The sequence below is a fragment of the Sylvia atricapilla genome, chromosome Z (genome assembly GCF_009819655.1).
Source record: "Sylvia atricapilla isolate bSylAtr1 chromosome Z, bSylAtr1.pri, whole genome shotgun sequence".
Taxonomy (NCBI): Eukaryota; Metazoa; Chordata; class Aves; order Passeriformes; family Sylviidae; genus Sylvia; species Sylvia atricapilla.
Genome location: NC_089174.1, coordinates 37,209,374 through 37,231,708, shown reverse-complemented (window position 1 = coordinate 37,231,708; position 22,335 = coordinate 37,209,374). Strand labels below are relative to the sequence as shown.

Genomic DNA, 22,335 nt, shown 5'->3' with positions numbered 1-22,335 from the left:
ACTGAAATAAAAGGAATACTTAATTACTTCCATGATTTTGTCTCTTCATATAGCCCACCCTTACTAGGGAAGAATACTTTCATTTCAATATTTCCGTCCTAGGAATGAATCTTTTCATTCATACTTTGATATTTTCCTGATTTATAAAATATTCAGTCAGTGTATGGCAAGTGGTTTCAACCTGCCTCCCAAAAGTCTGAGATCTTATCCAGAAGACCCAGATATTATTTAACAGTTACTTCATTTGTTCTCAACAGAAGAATTAACTATGCCATGCATTTGTCTCTTCATCTAAATATCTTAGTTCTCAGCATGGGTACATAGATGCAAACTCATAGACTTACTGTGCATTTAGACTGTGTACAACTACCTGATGAGCATGTGTAATTAATGTAATGATGCATGCATAAGTCAATGTCTTCAGACAGATGCTGTTTCCTTCTTCCTGGAAGACAAGAAATTTGCATGTATTCTCTATGAACCATGTCTGAGAAATGCTTTCTAAATGCACAGAATGAAATTAACCTCTAATCATTACACGTAATTAGTGTAAGCAGTCCAATAGAAGTAGAAGTGATCTCAGATGTTGTCCTATCTAGCCTGATTAAAATAAGGCTCTGTCTCAATACCATCAGATGTTTTTCTCTTCTCTTACAGCCCGTGTGTCACTAGAGTGATTCAGGTTGAGCCTCAAGCATATGGAGAAAATGACAATACTTGCTACAGTCCTCCACCCCCATACAGCAGCCACAGTTTTGCACATGAAACTCAGATTACAATGCAGTCCACAGTGCAGCTGCGCACAGAATATGATCCTCACACGCAGGTGTACTACACCACAGCAGAGCCTCGGTCAGAAATATCTGTGCAGCCAGTGACAGTGACACAAGATAACCTGAGCTGCCAGAGCCCAGAAAGCACAAGCTCGACGAGGGATTTACTTTCCCAATTCTCAGACTCCAGTATACATTGCCTTGAGCAACCCTGTACGAAGTGGACACTCTCATCTTTTGCAGAGAAACATTATGCTCCATTCCTCCTAAAACCAAAAGCTAAGGTAATTGGGGAACTATTAACCTGTTTTTCAAAATTAGACTTCTGTCTTGCCCAGTTATAAAATGATCCTGGCAGTGGTATAAAATATAAGGAATAAATACAACTCTCGTGAAATAACAGTTTTTAATAATTTTATAGCTGATTTCTTATTTTAAAAATTTTATCTTGCAAGTGCTGTGGAGACATACTTCAGATGCATATTATGAGTGAGGGTTCTGGTGACTTTTTGTAATAGAAGCTTGTGAACAATGAAGTTAAAGTCACTTGTAAACTTTGCTACAGTATAAATTTTTCGTCTGTGATGCAGAGCCCCTTCAAGGAAGAACAAATTACCTTAGTGTTGTAGTATGTATATGCATTAAAAAACCCTAAAAAAACAAAAGCTTGAAAGTACTGATGGATGTTAATTTTGGGCTTTGTAATATGACATTATGAATTGTTAGTTCCTTTATAAACCCCAAACCAAACAAGTTTCTGTCTTCTGTTTCAGATTGTGGTTATTTTTCTTTTTCTGGGTTTACTTGGGCTCAGCCTTTATGGAACTACCCGGGTGAGAGATGGACTAGATCTCACAGACATTGTACCACGGGAAACACGGGAATATGACTTTATTGCTGCACAGTTCAAATACTTTTCATTCTACAACATGTATATTGTGACACAGAAGGCAGACTATCCAAATGTCCAGCACTTACTTTATGAACTTCATAGAAGTTTCAGCAATGTGGCGTATGTTTTGTTGGAAGAGGATAAGCAGCTCCCCAAAATGTGGTTGCACTACTTTCGAGACTGGCTGCAAGGTAAGAGAGTATTACAGAAACTTTTCTTAGTTTGTCAGAAAGAACAATTGTTAACAGTGGTATTTCTGTCTTCTTCAAATGCAGTCACACAGTTAAAGGCTCTGAGAGCAGGGAGAACACCTAGGTGGTGCTTTAAACCCGTGTGTGGACTCACTCTTTTTCCCCTAAATTCTTGTGTTTAAGTTTACTCCCCAGTAAGACAGTTTTGAAGCTTTTAGTGATTATATCCATGCCATTCATGTCTAAGCAGCTGAAGAGGCTGTTAAGCATTATGGCCAAATATGGCCCTATGTCTTGGGTAAATAAATATTTGGTGAGTGTTTACAGAGCAGTAAATGAAAAATCCCTGTCTGGTGAGGTATTCTGACACAGACTTAACTTTCAGCTCTTGAGTGATCTTGTTGGCTTCAACTGGGACTGCTGGCATGAGGAAAATTCACTGTGGCTTATGTGTTTTACTGGTTTAGGAACTTACTGCATAGTCTAGGTTTCCAATCAGCTATGCTCACCCTTTCTATGGTGCTGCTTTTCTCTGCTGAAGTGTAACAGGATGGGGAAAGACAAGAGAAGGCATGGCCTTATGATATTAATATCATAATACTATGATATTAATTATATTGAAATTAAGTAATTGAAGATATTGAAGATACTATAATTGCACATGTTGAGACAAATAACTGGTTTGTATTTAAAATAAGGAGTACTGTTACATCTTAGCAAATTTAGCAGCAAGCTTACACAGCTGAGAATTACTTTGGTCCTACCTATGCCTTTCTATTGGGAGAATTTCTAGGAAGCTTTTGAAGGGGAAAAAAGTTGTGCTGACCTGGTGAGACTGTGAATTTTAAATTTAATTGTGTACAGATGACCACTGCAGCCAGGGATTCTTAGAGAACATATAGGTAACTGTCAATATCTGATGTATTTTATTCCTTCTGAAAATATGTTGAACAATATTAGGAAAGCAGATGCATGTAAGTGACAAATCTACACAAAGTGAGGTCTCCCATATGTTTAATGCATTGCTAAATAATGCAAAGCAGTAGTTCAGCTATTAGCTTTGAGGGTTTTTAATGGTTTTTAAATACATTGGATCCATTCATTGCAGTCTACTTACTGGAAATTTTATTTAAAATATTTTGCTCACATAAGCATATTGAGCTGTAAGGGAAGGCCTTACTGGCAGGAAGAAAATTCAGCATAGCTTAGATGTTTGCTGGATTGGAACATTACTGTACTTTCTAGAATTCTAAGCAATCCTCCTTCTACATGCTTTTCCAAACTCTCTTAAACCTCTCCTGATTACTTTGTTTCTTTTGTGGTTATTTTTTGCTGCTCTTCCAAAGCAGTAGGAAAAAATGTATCTGGTGTCCCCCCTTTCTCTGTTTCCCCCTCCCCCGTGAGGGAGATGGAAATCTGAGATTGTGTTCAGGAGGCTTTATTAGTGCTCAACCTCAGCACAGTCTGCCAACGATAAAGTCAGGAGGAGGTGCCCTTGCGTCTGCTCCCTTGCAGTCTGCTCAAAGTGAAATGCTGGAGGCTAGCCCACTTGGTGTTACTTCCAGGAGAACTCCCATTCCCAGTGCCCTTCTATCAGGCACACCACATACTTTCCCAACCCTCTTTCACTTTGAGTGTCTCCCCATCCTCTTTGTGTCCCTCTTGTGCTAAGGACTATTTGTGTGGCCAAGGGCCTGCATGTCCCTTCATGCTGCATGTCCATGTGTGTTCTTTCCAGATGTGGTCTTCTCACAGGGGTGTTCTACTCTGTACTTGGTTCAGCAGATAGTTACTTTTCCCTTCCAGTCCACATCAGCCAGCCTATCCTTATTTGTCCTCTGCTTTTCTTCCACTAGAGGAGCTGTGTGTATTCCTGTTGCCTGGGGTATACTGGCAGGCTGCATGGAGCTAAAATGGTATAGTAGAATGGTCAGGGAGACTCCAGGAAGCAGTAGTATAGTATAAATAGTATAAATATTCTCCTTTAGTAAAGGAGAATATTGAGATATATCAATAGAAAGATGTTATGTTTTCAAGTGGTACAGGGCATGGTTACAGGAGGGAGCTAGACTGTTGTACTAAAAGCTGCCATGCCTGTCATAGTTGGGGAATTATCTAAAGGTCCAGTCTAGCAGGCAGAATTAAACCTGATTGTTACCAGCTCTGGGTGGTGCCAAAGGAGTCAAAGGAAGGGAAGATGGAGATAGAGTTTACAAAGAAGGTACAGGTTTAGGGTGGATTTAGGGAGAATCCTCTACTGAAATGGAGCAGTTCTACTGACATAGTTTTATGTGCTGGAAGAACTGGATAATAAAGCAGGAACAGCTTTGACCTAATTCCTGCCAACTTGACTGTGAATCCGGTGCCAGAGGTTAATGGCTCAAGATGGCCTTCTGACACACACATATTTGTCCAGCAGAAGGAAGGATGCAACAAAGTGTGAACAAAACTGTTTTTTACCAAGAAGGCATCCTTGGTTTAGCTGTACATTCTTCCTCATTAGTAGCAGTGGACTATGTCTTCTGCCTTGTGCACGTCTCTTTTCAGAGATCTCTCATATTTTGCTTTCTAGTGTTGCTTATGTTGCCCTATTTTCTGTTAGTGAAAATGCAACAGAAGAAAAGTTAACACTAATCATTTATTTTAGACTGTAAATGTTAACATGGTTTTTTGTTAGTGGCTGAATGTAAATGAGGTAGCTTGGATTCCCTGATGGCTTCTAATTAGGCTTGTTTTTACAAAGGGAAATCTTATCTGGTGTTTCATGGTGGCAGCTGCTCACAGGAATTAGTAGGAATTCCTTCCTCATCCCTACTCCCACATAATTTTCTATGTTGTCGCTTTCTTCCGAAGCACTAAGTCAAAGTGACTGCTGATGTGAAAAAATCCTATATATAGTTTTTTAAATTCCCTTAATTTCTATAACTTTTCTGCAGAAAGATGACAGCAAGATACTTTCATCTTTCAGCCCAGAAATGTGTAATTATACCCATTTATGATAGATTTAATGTCTTTTAAAATAATTGTTACAAACATGTTTGCTTTGAAAGCAGCAAAGTCTACTACAAATTTCAAAGTATAGTGGCAAATCTTACTTATTGGAAGTTTGAAATTCTTCAGATATTAAGAACCATGGTTTCTTAATATTCTTTCTATAGACGTTCAGTTTTAGCTGGGTATGTAATAAAATGACCTGAAACGTAAGCTGGCTGAAGACTAAAGGTGTAAAAGGGAGCAGGGTTTGAAGGATAACCAAACTTGTGAGAACAGGGGAGTAGGGGGAGATGTAAGAGAGCCAAGTTTTCACCCACTGCAGTAATGTTTCAAAGTACATGCCCTTTTTTGCAGCCTCAAACTGGTAATGTCACATGCCAATGGATTAATTTGTTATTGTGTCTGTGGAGCCTCCTGACAGGGGTGGGATGTTTATGTGAAAGGTCTGCCCTGATGTGCTGTCTATCAGAGCAATTTGTGTGCTCCTCCTGTGGAAGAGAGACACATTTGCTGGAAGTTACACTGTTCTTAGGTCATCTCCTCCTTTTCCATGTGTTTTTTTGACAACATTCTCTTAACTTTCTGAAGTCCCTTGTGTTTCTTGTCACTGATTCGATAGCCCAAATACTCTCACCTTGGCCACTTTGTTAGAAACTGACGTGGAGCTGAACTTGGCACAGAAAGAATGGATTGATATTTTTGCATGCTCTAATGTTTCCTCTCTCTGTGGTGTCAGCAAACAGTGCTTTTTTCAAAGGGCACCTCAAAGTCCTTTGGTGATGTCAAAAAACCTGATGGCAAATTGTCCTCATCCTGGACCAGTGCTAGAGGACTACATGCAGATATCTGGCAGGCTTCTTTCATCATCTGGTTATCATCCTGTTGGATTCACATGATTTGACATGGTTTAGTGAGACAGCAGGGGAGGCAGCTTCCTAAGGAAGAGAGGACGAGCTTATCAATGGGAATGGGTAGTCTCCCGGAGGCGATGTCAGCCGAGTGCATTTTCTCTTGCAGTGCTCTTATATCAGTACAGCTGTAGCTAACCTATCCAGTCTGCAGCAATGGTTTTCATTTACGGCTCCTCAGCCCAGCTGTGAGGTGGGTCGATGGTTTCCTCCACCGCCACTCCCCCAGCCTTTTTTCCCCTTCCCTGGACATGCGGTTTGTCATCTGCTTGCACAGAGCCTCCTTGTACTGGGCTGTGGCTTCCTGTATTAAATCTGATCCAAATTTCTACTGTGAGGTATTCCCTCTCCCTTGAAGGGTGGCAAGGAGGAAAATAACAGTTGAGAGTGAATAGGTGTTGGCTGTAATCTTTACATGTGCTGGCAGCAGATCCCATGACTTGTATTAGCTGCACAAGTTGAACAGATGGAACAAATTGACAAAATCGTGTTCGCTCACGCTGTGCTTGAGGAGCAGTTGAGTTGCTATTTGAAGTTGAAAGTTTGAGTGTTTTTCTCCCCCCTTGTAGTGGAATTTCTGGTTATAGTGTAGAAGCTATTGCTCCAGTGCTCTGCAGTAGCCCAAAACAGTAATGAGAGTGGTGTGTGTCCTTCTCTGTGGCTCAGTGCACTTCGCCAGGGTTTTGGTGAGGCAGAGGTGAATAAGGAGAATATTTCCCTTCTAGGTAACAGTCTTATGCCTCCTCTAGTTGTAAGGTGGCGAAGTTGGATGAGGGCTGAGCTCAGCCCTTTTCTGTTCTAGACAAGATTATAACTCTTTCCCATACACTTCTCCAAGTGGAATGCTTGGAGAAGATAATCAATTTCCCTTGAGGGAAAGCCGTTTATGCCAGTGCACAATGCATCTGCAGCTTACTAGCTCAGTTTTGCTGGTATACACAACCTAGGGACTCCTGGGGCTTCTTCCTTGCATTTTCTTGCTTCTCCTGCCTTTCTTTGGGCAAAATACTGGACATGCAGCTGATACTTCCCACTTACTGATGGTGTGGAGCCCCAAATTTAGGAGGCACCAGGTCGATAATTTTCATCATGATTCAGCTATGAAAAAGCATCATTATTCTTTCTCCTTCTGAAATTTGTTTGTAAGAGCGATTATTCACCTGTGTGTTCTGTCTTCCCCTTGCCTCTATTAACTCCTCAGGACTTCAGGATGCATTTGACCGCGACTGGGAAACTGGGAAGATCACATACAACAACTATAAAAATGGTTCTGACGATGCTGTTCTGGCTTATAAACTATTGGTACAAACAGGCAACCATGCAAAGCCCATTGACATCAGCCAGGTAGTGTATCAGAGTCCATGCTGGTTTACACAGCAATGCATAAGTCATCAGGAGTGAGGAGAGGTGCAAAGTCTACAAAGGTTTTAGTATCTTTTCTCCAGCTCAAGGAGCTGAATGTCTGAATTATGCCTTCTGAATTATGGGCTTGCTGACTTTGCTGAATCCACTCCTCAGATGTAGTTTGTCATACTACAAACACATATATTGCAAAGTGCTCAAATCAACATGGCAAATGCCAGTCCTTGATTGTTACTGGGTGATGTGCATTTTGTGCTCCCATGCCAGACATGTTCAGTTTACATGGAGATTGTTGTGAAAAATACCTCTCTGCATCCATAGGTTTATGGAGTTTAGTCCTGTGCCAGACATTTGCAATTATTTGGTTTGTTCCTAAAAATTTGTGCAAAGTAGAACATTTTAAAAAAGATATTGATGAATTATAGAGGAAGGAGACTGAAATTATTACATGCAGTATCATATTCTTGTACCACCATCACTAAATACATCTAAACTGCTGTAGAACTACAAATGGCAGTTGTTAGAGCTGATTAAATAAAATATGCCTGAGGTTACCCAAGCATATGACTGCATTTGCTGTAGCCATTTGTAAATGGAAATACATTAGGAATGACTATTTACACTAAAATCAGATTTCAAATGCTGAAGAAGAAATTCTTCAATAACATACCTTCCCCTCTCTGAGAGTCATCATCAACTTACTCTGCTTTCAGGCAGAAAAATAGTGTTTTTAATGAGCTTCTTGGCAGTTCTGCTTATTGTCTTTTTTTCTTCCTGGCATTAAAGGTGACAGATTTACAGAGCACATTGTTCAAAGTTACTGTAGTGTGTGAAACACACTGCTGTATAGCAACATGCAGCATGCTGTCAGGTCTGAATGAAGCTTCAGCAATGAATTAGGCAAAGAAAGGGAGTTGCAGAGAAAACCTTCAGTGAGATTTTGTTTAGCAGAGTGTACCAGGTACGCTGTGGAACAAATGCAATTGGACTGCAGCTGCTGATATAATTTCCTGTGCCTGGGAGGGAGAAAAGTGTGGTGCACCCACAGGGGTTGAGCGCTGTACTGTGCAGTTCCAGAGACAGCTTGAAGACATACAGTTGTTGCATATCCTGTGGACTAATTGAATCCAGATCCTTGGAATCAAACTTTTTTCTTTTTTTTTTAACTGCTGTCACTGTTGTTTTTCATTTCATTTAAAAGACCTGGAACTGGAGCTGAGCCAGAATTTTAAATAAACAAAACAAAAAGCCCCAGTAATACTTTTCACCCATGGAGTCCTCTGTCAGAGCTCTAGCTGTGCAGGATTTGGCTAACAGACCCTTGGAAGTATACCACTGCTGTTTACCCCACAGATGCATTTGCCCACAGTGACCCAAGTGACACAGGGCAGTCATCTGCTTTTTTGAGGCTGGGCGTTTTCAGAATACAGAGGTCATTGGAGGCAAGTGTTAGCAAAATTTATACAGATGTTGTTTTATTTTTATAGCTCTCCTCCATTTACTGGGTGGCATTTCCTTCAGTGTTAACAACAGAGGTTAACTGCACACAGACATGTGTAGGGACTCTTGCCAGGTTTTCTTTCTGTGTCTTTAGATATGTTTCTCCAACTTGGTTGTTTTTCATTCTTGGCTGCAGTCTTTCAGAATTTGGATTTAATTGGTTCAGTGTATTCAGGAACCATCTGTTGATTTAGTGGTTATTGTAAATATTATATGAGTACTAATTTATAAATAACCACTGTCACTGGATTTTCTTAGATTTTGTTTTTGTTGTCGAACAATAGTTTGCTGATAAGTCCCTTCAAGGGAACGTTTATGGTCTCTTGCTTTTACTCTCCTATATGTGTGTAGCATCTCCAGGCCATTTGTTGAAAGCATTATGGCAAGAGCCCTGTAAGCAAAACTTTTTTTGAAAAGCTTCTAATTTTTTTCCATTTCGCAGTTGACTAAACAGCGTCTGGTGGATGCGGATGGAATCATTAACCCAAATGCTTTCTACATCTACCTGACAGCCTGGGTTAGCAACGACCCCGTGGCCTACGCTGCCTCGCAGGCCAACATCCGCCCGCACCGCCCCGAGTGGGTCCATGACAAAGCAGACTACATGCCAGAAACACGGCTGCGGAGTGAGTAGCATTTCATCTTAACCCCCTACAGTTTACATGAGTGCCCACACTCCTTCCTTCAGTAGCCCCTGATGCTGCACAGGGCTCAGAAGAACAAGCAGGAGAATACATTGTGTTGCGCTGTAGTTATAGGAGATCCAAGCAGCACTGCAACTGTGACACCTTTGCAGGATTTTATCATGTTGAATAATGAGTTATAAATAGCAGTTTAAAGCCCTAAAAATTTAGAGTAAGCACTGCTTTTTTAAAGTGTTACCTGATAGTTCTGTCTTTGTGTGAAACCTGGGCATTTAATGAAATTCCCTAAGTTATTTCGAAATTTCATTACTGAAGTTCTATCATGGTTGTTCTCAATTCTTAATACCTAAGAAATTTTTACCAAAGTAACTCATACACTAAGCTACTGCGCTGATACAGTACAAGAGCTAGAGGGACCAGGGGAAAAGTCCCACTTCACACCATTCACTGTTTTCCTGGCACCAGTACCAGCTGGCTTTGCTTCAGCTTTCAATTGATTGGGAGGATTGCTAGTTGGACACCAGTGGGGAAGGGGAGAGGGCATATAGGGAGCAACTGGTGCACTTGAAAATGTGGTTGGATAACCATGCCTCAGTGTATCCAAACCCTAGAGCTTTGTGGCATTCAGCCAAGTTTTGTCTTAACGAAAATTTACAGTTGAGATTATAATAGGGCAAATGATGTTAAGAAGTCAACTGAATGAAGCTGCAGGGTTTGGAGCATACAATGGCAGTAACCAAAAGCTTGTTGTAGAAGCCTTTTCTTTTCTAGTCATGGAGTAGACCTTGCATTACACTCAAAAGAAGGTATGGGAAGTGTTGGTTTGTCAAATTATTCAAGGATAAAAAGTTTCGTATTTCCTCAGTAAGCCATTACTTTTATATTATGGGACTTTTTCCCTCCACTAATTTCCATCAGAATGTGGATTTCTACTTCTGAATTTCCAAATACTTGATGGAAATCTTAAAGAGAGCCTGCTCAAGCTAAATTTTTCTCTAGTTTTGTGTCAGTGAATCTCAGTTAATCTCAGGAAAATGACCTTTGATTTTGAAGAAACTCCATGAAAGAGGAGCATTTGGATAAAATTTATAAATTATGTGATTTTCTCCTCCTGTGTTGCAGTTAGGGACTTTTGACTAGCTATTCAGTAAAAAGCGATTAAATACATGGATTGAAAAATAACTGTTAAATTATATATAACTGTTAGGGAACTTGGTGTAGGCTGTGTTCATCCCATTACACTGCATGATAAAATAGCGTAATCTCAAGTACTATTTCCAGTTTCTATTTACTGGAGAGTTTTAACACCACAATTTATTCCAAACAAGTAAAATTTGAATTCACCACCTTTTATGCATTTTGCTGTGAAGAAAAAAATGTTTTGGTAACCCTGATCTCTGTATATCATCTTCTTTCCCAAACCACATTTTAACACTGCTGTCGTTTTCCTAGTTCCAGCAGCCGAGCCCATAGAATATGCTCAGTTTCCTTTCTACCTCAATGGATTGCGAGAAACTTCTGACTTTGTGGAGGCTATCGAGAAAGTGAGAGCTATCTGTAATAACTACACCAGTCTGGGGATCTCCAGCTACCCAAATGGTTACCCATTTCTGTTCTGGGAGCAGTACATTGGACTTCGTCACTGGCTCCTCTTATCCATTAGTGTGGTTTTAGCTTGCACGTTTCTGGTGTGTGCCCTCTTCCTCCTAAACCCCTGGACAGCTGGGATCATTGTAAGTTTATTATAAGGGTCTTTGTTGAAGTCAAATTCCTTTCAGCATAGCTCTTGCTGTAGTCGGGAAGGTTTTGTTTATGTCTGGGCCTCTGGTGGAGTATGTATATTGCATCATTCATTATATATTTATTCAAGTTGAGGGAGTAGGGTTCGTGCTGAAGGTACAAGCCTTAGTAACCCTAATCTTCTGGCCACCTTTTTTGCAGGTTTAAAGGTTTCTTAGAAAGGTATATAAACTTTTACCCTTGCTCAAATGCACACTAACATAAGAAATAAAGAAACAGAGGAAAATGAAGAGCTTTATTAAAATAATTTCTAATTCTGTATTCCTTCTCTTCTTTTCTCACACATAGTTATTTTTCAAGGCAGTTGCTTATGACTAGCTTGTCCATAAATTTTCCCAGCCATTTCTGAATGCAATCTTTCAGGAAAAAACTGAAATGCTTATGTTCTATGGTATGCACTGTGGAAAACCTGTAACTGAGCTGTCGAGAGGAAGGAGCATAAAACTGCAGAGAATACTTCTCCATGCTTTCTGAAAGGCACCATAAGCCTCTCAGTAAACATTCAAGTTAAACTGAATGATGATGTTCCTATGTTTAAATTCCATAAACTATCATATGGTTTATAAAATGCCAGAAGTAGAAAAGCATAAAACAGTTACTAGTTTTTGTAATGTACATTTATTTGACAGGTATGTTAAAAGGTAAATGTTTAGTCTAGAATGTTTTTCATAGCACCTTATCAAGCAATTTATGTTATTATGCTTGATTCATTAGCTTATAAAATCATTTATTGTAGTGCATACTTTTTTCCTTTGGAAAAGGCATTTATTTTCAGAGTCCACCATTGCTTTTATAAGTGTGTGTATTTTTTTTTCCTGCTTGGCTTTAGCTACTTTTAAAGTTGGTTCTCCAGATTTCCTCCCCTCCCTTTTCCTCAGGTTTTTTTTTACAAGGTAGATGAAAGAAAAATAAAAGCCTCCTCTTATATTTAACTGTTTGTTTTGTCCATGTCAATTCCCCCAAATACCTTAAAAGCTCAGAGGCCCTCTGTAACCTGAGACTCATCAGCTGATTATGGCATTTACTTTCTTCTGTGCTTTAGACATCCTCACTTATATTTGCAGCTCTACAAAAGATAGTTCAAGTGCAGGTAGTTGAAAGATACTTTTTCTGGAAGGATTGTCTGAAAGATGGGTAAAAACCAAAAATGTACCTGTTGGGAGTATTCATGATAAGGAGGAGCAAATGGTTTTTCAGATCACTGATGGAGTATAGCCAATACAAAGTTGGTGCTTCATGTGTTAACTGGTTCTTAGAGTGTAATTTACACTGGCTATTCAGCATTCATTGCCATTGAGAAAAATGAAACAAGTAAAAGCAGCTTGTCTTTGGGAATATAGGATGGCCTTGAGGAATATGTCCTATGGTAACCCTGTTATTTTGAAATGTCTTTCTCCTCACTGTATGGAGTATAAGAAGATACTAACAGATGTTTGAAATCATCTAGGTGGTGGTGCTGGCTCTGATGACTGTGGAGCTGTTTGGCATGATGGGTCTGATTGGAATAAAGCTGAGTGCAGTGCCTGTGGTTATCCTGATTGCTTCTGTTGGCATTGGTGTGGAATTCACTGTTCATGTTGCTTTGGTACGTAAAATCAAGAAGCATTTTAAAAACATTTTAAAATAAAATTATGGCAATGCTCAGATCACAAATCCTTACTGTTTCTTGTCAGTGACTTGATTCTCAGAAGGAAAATGATCACAGTTTTATGTAGCTTTCCATTTGTGTCAGTGGAACAGAGCTGATCTTGATAAGGCAGTTCCTAACTATTGAGTCAGTCTCCCAGAAGACAAGAGAGGATACATTAGCTGTGATACCTTTTTCTCTGATTGATGCAATTTTATAGAGAAAACAGAGATCTTACATCATCTTGCTTCAGTCCACACTCTCATTATCCTTGTCTGAACCCCCATCATTGTTGCATCAGTGTTACACAGCTTTTTGTTACCTCTTGCATGTAGATTCTCTATCTTGCAAAAGGGAATTTTTCAGAGGAGTTTTTCAAAATCAGATATTGTGTCATTTGGTTTTTCTGGATTTCTCAAACGTGAACATGTTTGAATTAGTGTTCTGTTTTAAAAACTGCATCTTCTTTTCAGAAGCCATTGGCTAATAATAGTGGGCACAAACATGCAGTCCGTAGGAAAATATTTTTCTGCTGTTTATCTAGTGGTTTAGATGGTGTTAGGGCACATGAAGTCACCCTAAATTAAAAGAATCATTTTGAGAAAAACCACAGTGGAAGTAGGGTAAGGTTAAAGTGGAGCAATTCTATCCCTCAAGTGATGACATCCTTTTTCCTCCCACTGCTACAGATAGGCGGTAAATAAGTTTGCTAGGACTTGGAACAGTTTGGGAAGTGTTAGAAATTAATGGTGTAGAAGAGGAAGAAAGAAATTACAGCTTTTTAGTATTGAAGATTTAAAACAGGAAAAAGGGAATAAAAAAGGACCAAACAGTTATTTCTAGATGGATAGTAACTTATTTAATTTACAGGACTTCACGGGTCACCTGTACCTGAAGATAAAATGCCAAGCAAACTGAAAATAGTGGTTTTCTCACAGTGACACTAGAGATAAAAACTTCAGAACATATAAATAGTCAAATCAGTGTTGTATAAACAAAAAAGGCAGTGCTGAAACTTTTAATGCAGAATTTAATTGAGTTGAAGAGTGATTCGCAATCCACTTGTGGATCAGTTATGTGCTATTGCTTGTGAATTGTGACCTTGATTTTTTTCTAATTCTAGAGAAGAAAGACTTAAATTCCAGGACTGTGAGGAAGATAGCTGCTTCAGCACATATCTTAATAGCCATTAGGGAATTAACCAAAGAGAGCCCTTACAAATCATAGTAAGATTATCAGCCAGGTTCTTGTTTTCTTAAACCATTAAGTCATACACAGAGTAGACTAATTCATAACAAACACATTTACATATTCTTGGTAGAGCTTATTCATAGGAAGTTGTAGGGATGGATGACGGCGGTTCACTAGTGATATTGTTGCTCAGGCACTACCATGTTAAGCACTGTTCCCAGGATAATTTTGTATGTATAGAACTGCTAGCTTTGAAGTACTAAGTTTCAAAAACTTTGTTTTTGAGTGAAATGGAAATGTTAAAAAAGTCATGGAAGCCATGAACCCACAAGAATGAGAAGACTAGCCCTGCAATTTTGATACCTGAACTGCTTTCGCCATTACATGAATTCTTTCCAAGTGGAAATAGACAAATCTAGAGATAAAAGGCTAGTGTTGCAAGTGGCTATTGCTTCCAGAATTGTTATGGTCTGACTCTGTCATCAGTGCTTAATCTGGTTGTGTGACTTCAGCAGCTGTTGTATGATACAACTGCAGGATCAGGCCTTCTATCAAGGATTATCCAGCTACAAAGATAACTTCGATAAACTGTAGTTTGGAATAATTAACTGATGGAAAACTGTATATGCTAGGAGAGAGGCTGTTTGGAAGGTTGTATACATCTGCCTAAGCAAATGAACTTCTTTGTTTTACAGGCATTTTTAACTGCCATAGGAGACAGGAACCATAGGGCTGTCCTTGCATTGGAACATATGTTTGCACCAGTGCTGGATGGGGCCGTGTCCACTCTGCTTGGGGTGTTAATGCTTGCAGGATCAGAGTTTGATTTTATTGTCAGGTAAAGCATTTTTGTATTTTGACTTTCTTTCAAAAATAAAAATAAGTGTGCTTTTAATTTTTATTCACTTCAGTGAATCTGTCATTTTATTACTATGCATGGTGTGTCAAGTATGCTTACATCATGGTCCTGCTTTCCCTCTGTTTTATTAACTCCTTGTTACTTGCTAGACATGGTAGTGTTTCCATTGCTGACATTAAAATCTGTTCCAGGAAAATCTGATACTTGGCGTGAAGGAGCACAAAAATGTTGCTGTTTAGAAAGTTTGCTAATTCTGGGTTTGAAGTAGTTCAAAGCGTCTTGTATTGTCCAGTATTGCTGCATCTGACCTTTAGCCTTGAGGTCCTCCAGACTTCTTGTATGCACAAGAATTTATATGCAAAGGACACGTGAACCTACAAACATTCAGCTGTGCTGCAAGTGACTCTGTCAGGGCCTTCCCCTTTTATCCTTATGTGGGTTTTGCATAATGAGGAAAAAGGGTGGGAGTATGTGGCAGGGAGAAAGCCCTGTCTGGGAGCTGGGGAATCATAAATATGAACACAGAACTTCATACTAAAATTTTTGTACAGAAAAGCCTAAAGGCCCTTCTGTTTAGAACTAAAAGCAGGCTGTTTCTTGAGAATATAATTAAGAATGTGAGTTCCTTAAGTATAGAGGAAAGCAAGTCTTTTCTTCAGGGGAATTTGAGAAGTGCAATGAAACAGATCCTCTTCTATTCCAAACAACCTGTGGAGCTCTGCAAAGTGGCTAATCTTAGAAGTAACACAGGCTCTTTGTGGCAAACTACAGCACACACACACAAAATAATCCAAGCCCTAAAATGGAACTGAGGTTGAATTGGGCCAAATAAAAAATACTCTGTAAGATGGCTTAACTGCTTAGGTAGACATAAGCTGGATAGATGATTAGACTTAACTGACATCCATTTGACAACAAGAACAACAAAATGTCAGGGGCAGGAACTGAGAGAATGACTGCTAAATCTCATCAGGCTTTTTGTTTATGTATGAAAGATATTTGAAGAAAGCAGGCAGTTTGCAGTTAGATTGCATGGAACCTATATGAAGATTATTACTATATAGGTACTCCATGTCCTGAAATAGAATTTTTTCCCCAAAAATCACTATTTTTTAGTTTATTGTATTGGTATTGAAGAAGTAGAATTATTCTTTTAGGACCTGGTTTTGTAAGGGTTGGAATTTTTCAGCGTACAGGTTACTGACAGATTTAACCTAAATTTACAGAGGCACATTTTTGGTGTGCTACTCTCCTACTTAACAGATGAGATTTTGGCTCATATTTTTGCATCATAGCAAATGGAAGATTGTAGCAGTCCTTTCACACCAAATTTGGATTGGATGTGCTCTCAGTTTATAAAATGAGCCTTTCAACTTTTCAACTTACGTTATTTTACTTTTCTGTTATTTTATAGCACAATCTCACTTCAGTTTGCTGTGTTTAAAAAACAGAGTAAAATAAACTCTGGGGAGCCTGAGCATTGTTAAGAGTGGGAGAAGTTCCTAAACTTCCGGAAAGCGACAGATTAGTCCAGCAATGTGGAAGATTAAGTAAATTACCAGACACTGTATACACCAACTGGTCAAAGCTATAATCCTTGTGTTTATTCTAACATTAGATGGATGAGATGCAAATGTTTTTAATGCCTGTTGTTGATCTGTGTCCCAGTTTAAAGTTCTGATGGTTTATGTTAGTAGAGTAGATTGGCTTGCTGATTTTTGTTAATGCAGGTCAGAAATTCCCAAATGTTTACAATAGCAGGATATTTATAGTTTTACAGGAGTCTGATATATTTGATCAGATGTGGAAGCAGGGAGGCAGTAAAGTTTGTTGCCAGCTAGACAATGTAATCAGCAGACCCATTAGTAGCAAACTTACCCTCTGTTCTTCTCCTTTGCCTTCTCCTCAAGGAATTTACCAAGACTGAGTCCTTGAAATCATTAGTTACAATGCAGCCTTAAGTTTAGTCTGAGCCCCAGCTGTGCGAATACCAACTAGCAAGACTTTCCTTTTACTGACAGGTTTACCTTGGTATTCATGAAGGATCCCAGACCGTAGCCCTCAGTGGTGGGAAAGGACAACTACTTGTGCACTTTTCTCTTCTTCCATAGTATTTCAGCCTTTATGTTTGAATTGGCTGACGCAAAACAAGAGTATTCAGAGATGCTAAATTGTTCAACAAAAGATTAGCCTGCAATGCAGCTCTGCCATTGTGGAATGCTCTTACTCAGTACAATGCTGAAGCTTACTACAGAATGGGCATTTTCTTTGCAGAAAGCGGGTTCCTGTGTTGTAAAAGAGTTGCAATTCAAGCTATTTGGTAAAACTGGAACTTACAGAATTCTAGGCGTTAAGTTTGATTAATGAACAGCAAGGAAAACCCTTACCTGATATACTGTAGGTTTAATTAGACATTCTGCTGTAAGTTGCAGAAGCATTTCACAGTGGATTAGCTGCTGGGAGAAGAGGGCTTCTTTTCCTTCTACACTAAATTGTTTAAATTCTACACCCTTCACTTCATTTGTTTGCTTCTGCTGGGTTTTCACTAATGGGGGCCCCTTTTCATTGTATTTGTGCTTTCAGTCCATTCAGCCGTTCCCTGCACATTCCATATTTTTGTGTTTGTGTAACACATTCATAAATAACATTACATGCTTCCAGATTCTCGGAAATTAACAAATGTAATTTCTTTCTTTCCTTTCTCAACTAACACTTTGGGGGATGTAGCTTCTCTAATTCAAAAGGTAAAAAACCCTATATCTTATATGGAAAGTGATATAATTGTTTCCTTTGATGTTAGTAATATGTTACAGTGATTTTAGTATCTGTATTATTTTAATATATGCAGGAGTAATTTGTAATCCCTTGTTTCTAACAATAGCTTTTCTCTCCCCCAAACCATTTAAACTGTACTTCAGGTATTTCTTTGCTGTTTTGGCAATCCTAACCATTCTGGGAGTTCTCAATGGATTGGTGCTGCTTCCTGTTCTTCTCTCATTCTTTGGACCATACCCTGAGGTCAGTAAAATTAATGGTGACAGAAAAAATAATACTATGTCTGCATTGCTGTCCCCCTCAATTCTCCCCTGCCCCCATTTTTAGAAAGTATTTTTAAAATTTTCTTTGATTAAGTTTCTTGCTCTCAGGCTTTTTTATAAATTTTTATTATGAGTGCTGTTCATTACCTAGCTGATACTACTCTATTTTTAAACGTTTTTTTAAAAAAGTATCATTTTAGAGGTTGCAATAGGCAAATCTGATAGTGTTATTTATACTACTCACATAATGTGATAAGCAAAGAAGTAAAATAAAGATTTCCCTCAATATTTTGCAAAAGATAGTTTTTTTTAATACACATACTTTCTACTTTCCTACCTCATTGGCTCTGTTGTGTTCCTCAAAGTGTCTAACTGAGCAGACCACCAGGAAGGCCTGTGTGGACCAACACACACAGTGGTGGTCCACAGACCATGCCTTGATAACCATAATTGGTCTGCCAGAAGATCCCCGCTGTCCAGTCACCTCTCCCTGTGGCATTCTTCTGCCTCAAGTGGGATTTTTGACGCGGGGAAGGCTTCACTTAGACATTGGTGACTTTACAGTACAAAGTCCAAGTCTGGAATCAAGGAGTCACAGATACCAACTTTATATTTGGTGGCTGATCATTTATTACCTGCTCTGTATTTAATACAATTACTGTGTTACATGGGGTTATCTTTATCCTGTGTCAGTAAAATCAGCGTGCTATGTTTCACATGTATATATATATTACATTATACATTTTATATATATATATATTGAGTGTGTGCATAAGAATAAAACACAAGCTTTGCATACAGCGCTGGTATATTTCAGAAGTGTTTGGGCTCTTTTAATATTAGTAAAACAATTTTGACAACAGTGTGTAATCTCTTAATTCCTAACAGTATGCATGACCTGTCTCTTACTCAAAGTGTATGTGTGTGTTATATATTGCTGTGATGTGTGTATCCATCTCTCTTTGCAAATAAACACCTAGTAACACTGTCCCAACCCACTAGAGGTGGTTTTACGAAATCACTGCTAAAGCTTGCTGAAAGGGGAGGGGAGCCCACATATTATTTTTATTTTTATATTTATATTTACAAGTGCAAGTGCATGCACATACACACATACATGCTCTTCCTGAGACAGTGATACCCAGAAGAATCTGTTTTATCCTGTTTACATACATATCTGCAAATGGAGGTCATGTCTTTTATACTTCCACTAATTTTTTTCACTGTCTGTGTTAATCAGAAAACTGCTGCTAAGGTTGTTGTGGAATTGCAGGGTGTATTTGGCAGAACATTGTTTGTGTCAAGCACTAGTGTTTAGAAGGGTAAACCTAGCTGAATGTAAACGAAAGCATTGCTGTCATCAGGTTTCTCCAGCCAACGGACAGGACAGATTGCCCACACCATCTCCTGAGCCACCCCCTGGCACTGTGAGGTTTGCACTGCCAGCTGGACACACTTCGGATTCCTCTGACTCTGAGTACAGCTCTCAAACCACAGTGTCTGGCATCAGTGAGGAGCTGCATCAGTACGAGGCCACGCGAGGCCCTGGGGCACCCATCCATCAAGTTATAGTAGAAGCAACTGAGAATCCTCTCTTTGCAAGATCCACTGTAAGTAGCTTTCACATGGACTAGCATGAGGGCAAGAACAAGTTTTATGATGTGTTTTGGGTTTGGAGGTTTTATTATTTATTTTTTATTTGTTTGTTTATTTTCATGGAAAATGTCTTCTGACTGATTGTGCTTTGTGACTTTGTGCCAAAGCATGTTAGCAGGGAGTGAAGGTTTTCCTCATTCTCTCCTTTAGAACTGAGTTGAGGGTAAAGTGGTGGTACAAAAGCAGGACTTTTGGCATGGGTAATTGCTTTTACATCCCATTAGCACCAGCTGCAAGAGCTCTCTGTCCGTTTGATGACTGTCTTCAGAGAGAGAAGGAGGAGAGATGACGAGACCCCAACCTCTTTCACACAGCTCCTTATGGATTATTGTCATATACCTCTCTGTGGCAGCACATTTTGGGGAGAAAGCCAGAAGAAAGTAGTTTAAGTGTTGTACCAAATCATGGGCCTTGTTTCATCTTGCTACTAGGTTGGCATAATTGTGATTTCAAAAGAAAGTGAAATCCTACCCCTGCTGATATTGCATGCTGAGCTGCAGTGCGGATCTGGTTTTGTTCAGCAGAGGCCTAGAAATAGGTACAAGCACAGCCACATTTGAAGTTGGTCACGGTTTATTGACTGATGTAGCTGCTGTGCTTCATGCTCTTTATGGAAATCAGAGAACAGATTCCTACAGTCTATACAAACTACCCTACTAACATCCTGTGTATGTTCCCTGCATGGTATAGCCTTTTCCAAATGCCTGCAATTCTGCTTGTTGAGTTAAGATCAAGTGCTTGTCACCCATCCCTTTGAAAAGATGGACCAGCATGTAGGAAGCTTACAATAATGTTTTCAGCTGTCATCGTGTGTTTTTCTGAAGATATGCTTTCCAGGTTTTAATAACTTCAGACAAAAACCATGGAAAAATCAATTATCAGTTTCCATAACATTCCCTTTGTAGAGTCAGAGCATCATTATAGTTATTCTCCGCATAAAATATAAGCAAGCATAGTATTTGTTTGCTTTGCTTTGTCGGCGGTGTAATGGTGCGTGTCTCTCTCAGGTGGTTCCGCCGGAAGGAAGGCATCAGCCGAGTCCTAGGGTGCAGTTAAATCCAGAGCCCAGCACGCAGCAGCAGCCGTGGCATCAGGGCAGACAACCCAAACGGGAAGCGAGGGAAGGGCCGCGACCACCTCCTTACCTCCCTCGCAGGGATGCTTTTGAAATTTCCACTGAAGGGCACTCGGGACCCAGCAGCAGGGATCGCTTGGGCAACAAGGCTCATTCCCACAGTGCGAGAAGCCCGGCGTTCGGGGCCGCGGGCCCCACAGGAACAGCCTACTGCCAGCCTATCACTACTGTGACTGCCTCGGCCTCAGTCACTGTCGCTGTCCACCCTGCCCTGCACGGCCACAGCTCCCGGGGAGCCAGCTTTCCATCCTATGAGGGACACCATGAAGCTGGCCGTGCACCATTTGAGGACCCCCACGTACCTTTTAATGTGCGATGTGAGAGAAGAAATTCTAAAGTAGAGGTTATAGAACTGCAAGATGTTGAATGTGAGGAAAGGATACCTGGCAACAGCTCAGCTCACAATAAGGTAGGTCTGTCTCATGTAACTGCATGCTTTGGGTTTTGTCAGACAATGTTGTGATCAAAAGAAAGAGGTAAATCTGCTTAAATCTGCTAACTATGAACATAGTACATTTTGCACTAAACATGAGGTTGGCTAAAATAGTGCTCTCCAACACTAGAAGTCATACTGCATTCAAATATGAACTACTTCAAAGAGCTTTGCAAAATGGATAAGTACATCATACAGTCCCAGTTTACCAGATGAGGAAAATAAAGCAGAGATGCTGGTTAACATCTTCAGAACTGTGCAGCTGCATTTACCATTGTGTAAATCCTGTCTTCTGATCCCTGAATCAGGCATGCTCTAAAATGTTATATAAAATGACATTGCCCAGGAGAGTGTAAAATTGCCAGCTACTTCAGGAATTGTCATCTCTTGAATAAAATAGTTGGTGAAAGGATATGAAGTCCATAATAAGGACTGAGTCCCTCTGGAAGATGAGGCAAGTGCAAAGTGGGCTTCTTAAGCTTTTTCAAGCTGAAGTACATAGTAATATGAGACTCTTAAATAAACTCAGTATTCAATGTAGCACACTTCTCTTTCAATTGTTCATTGATGTTGACTGAATTTGTCACAGCTATCTAAAACTGGGAACTTAGAATTTAAAGCATCTACATTTTTAAAATTGGTATCAGTATTTCTTCTCCAGGAAATTAATGACTGATATGAAAGCAGAGCCAGCATTTCCTGATTGTTAACTCTAACCACAAGAATCATGAAATTAGTCGGCCTAGTTTGATTTGTTTGTTTTTCTTGACATTTAGTGAATGTCTGCCCTTTTTTTTTTTTCTGTCCTTATTTGTACAGGGTAATAACTGAAGCAAAGAAGAGGCCAAAGATGGAAAACTGTATTCCAGAAGTGCTTGAAGAGAAGAACTGCTTGAAGTTGTAGAAAAGGACATGCTGCATCAGGACAACAGTTTACTGTTACTGTAACCTATTGTATTATTTTGTTAAATATTTCCTTTAAGTATTTAAAAGATGTACACATATGTAATATACAAAAGAGTGATGTAAAGTAGTATAATCTGGAGTAATTTGCCTTTGGGCAATAGAATGGGGACAAAATTGTGTGCTCTTTGTACTTTTTGTACATTGATATCTGTGCCACAACTAAGCTTAATCTAGTTCTAATTTTCAGCATAAGTTGCTGCTGCTTAAATATTTTATAATTTACTTGTATAATTCTATGCAAATGTTGCTTATGTAATAGGATTTTTAAAGGTACATGTCTTTTTAAAATATTTTAAATTTGCGTATCACAACCCTGTGGTAGTATGAAATGTTACTGTTAACTTTCAAACACGCTATGCGTGGTAA

At 39.3% G+C, this 22,335-nt stretch overlaps 1 protein-coding gene across 1 annotated transcript; it reads left to right on the top strand.

Moving 5' to 3' along the window:
• The first annotated feature begins 1,600 nt into the window (after positions 1-1,600).
• On the top strand, positions 1,601-21,834 carry LOC136374256 (protein patched homolog 1-like). Its single transcript, XM_066339559.1, has 9 exons — positions 1,601-1,856; positions 9,063-9,246; positions 10,717-10,997; positions 12,512-12,649; positions 14,578-14,720; positions 17,660-17,759; positions 19,144-19,389; positions 20,443-20,979; positions 21,823-21,834. The coding sequence occupies exons 1-9, from the start codon at positions 1,737-1,739 to the stop codon at positions 21,832-21,834; spliced, it is 1,761 nt and encodes a 586-aa protein (XP_066195656.1). The 5' UTR covers positions 1,601-1,736.
• Positions 21,835-22,335: the final 501 nt, after the last annotated feature.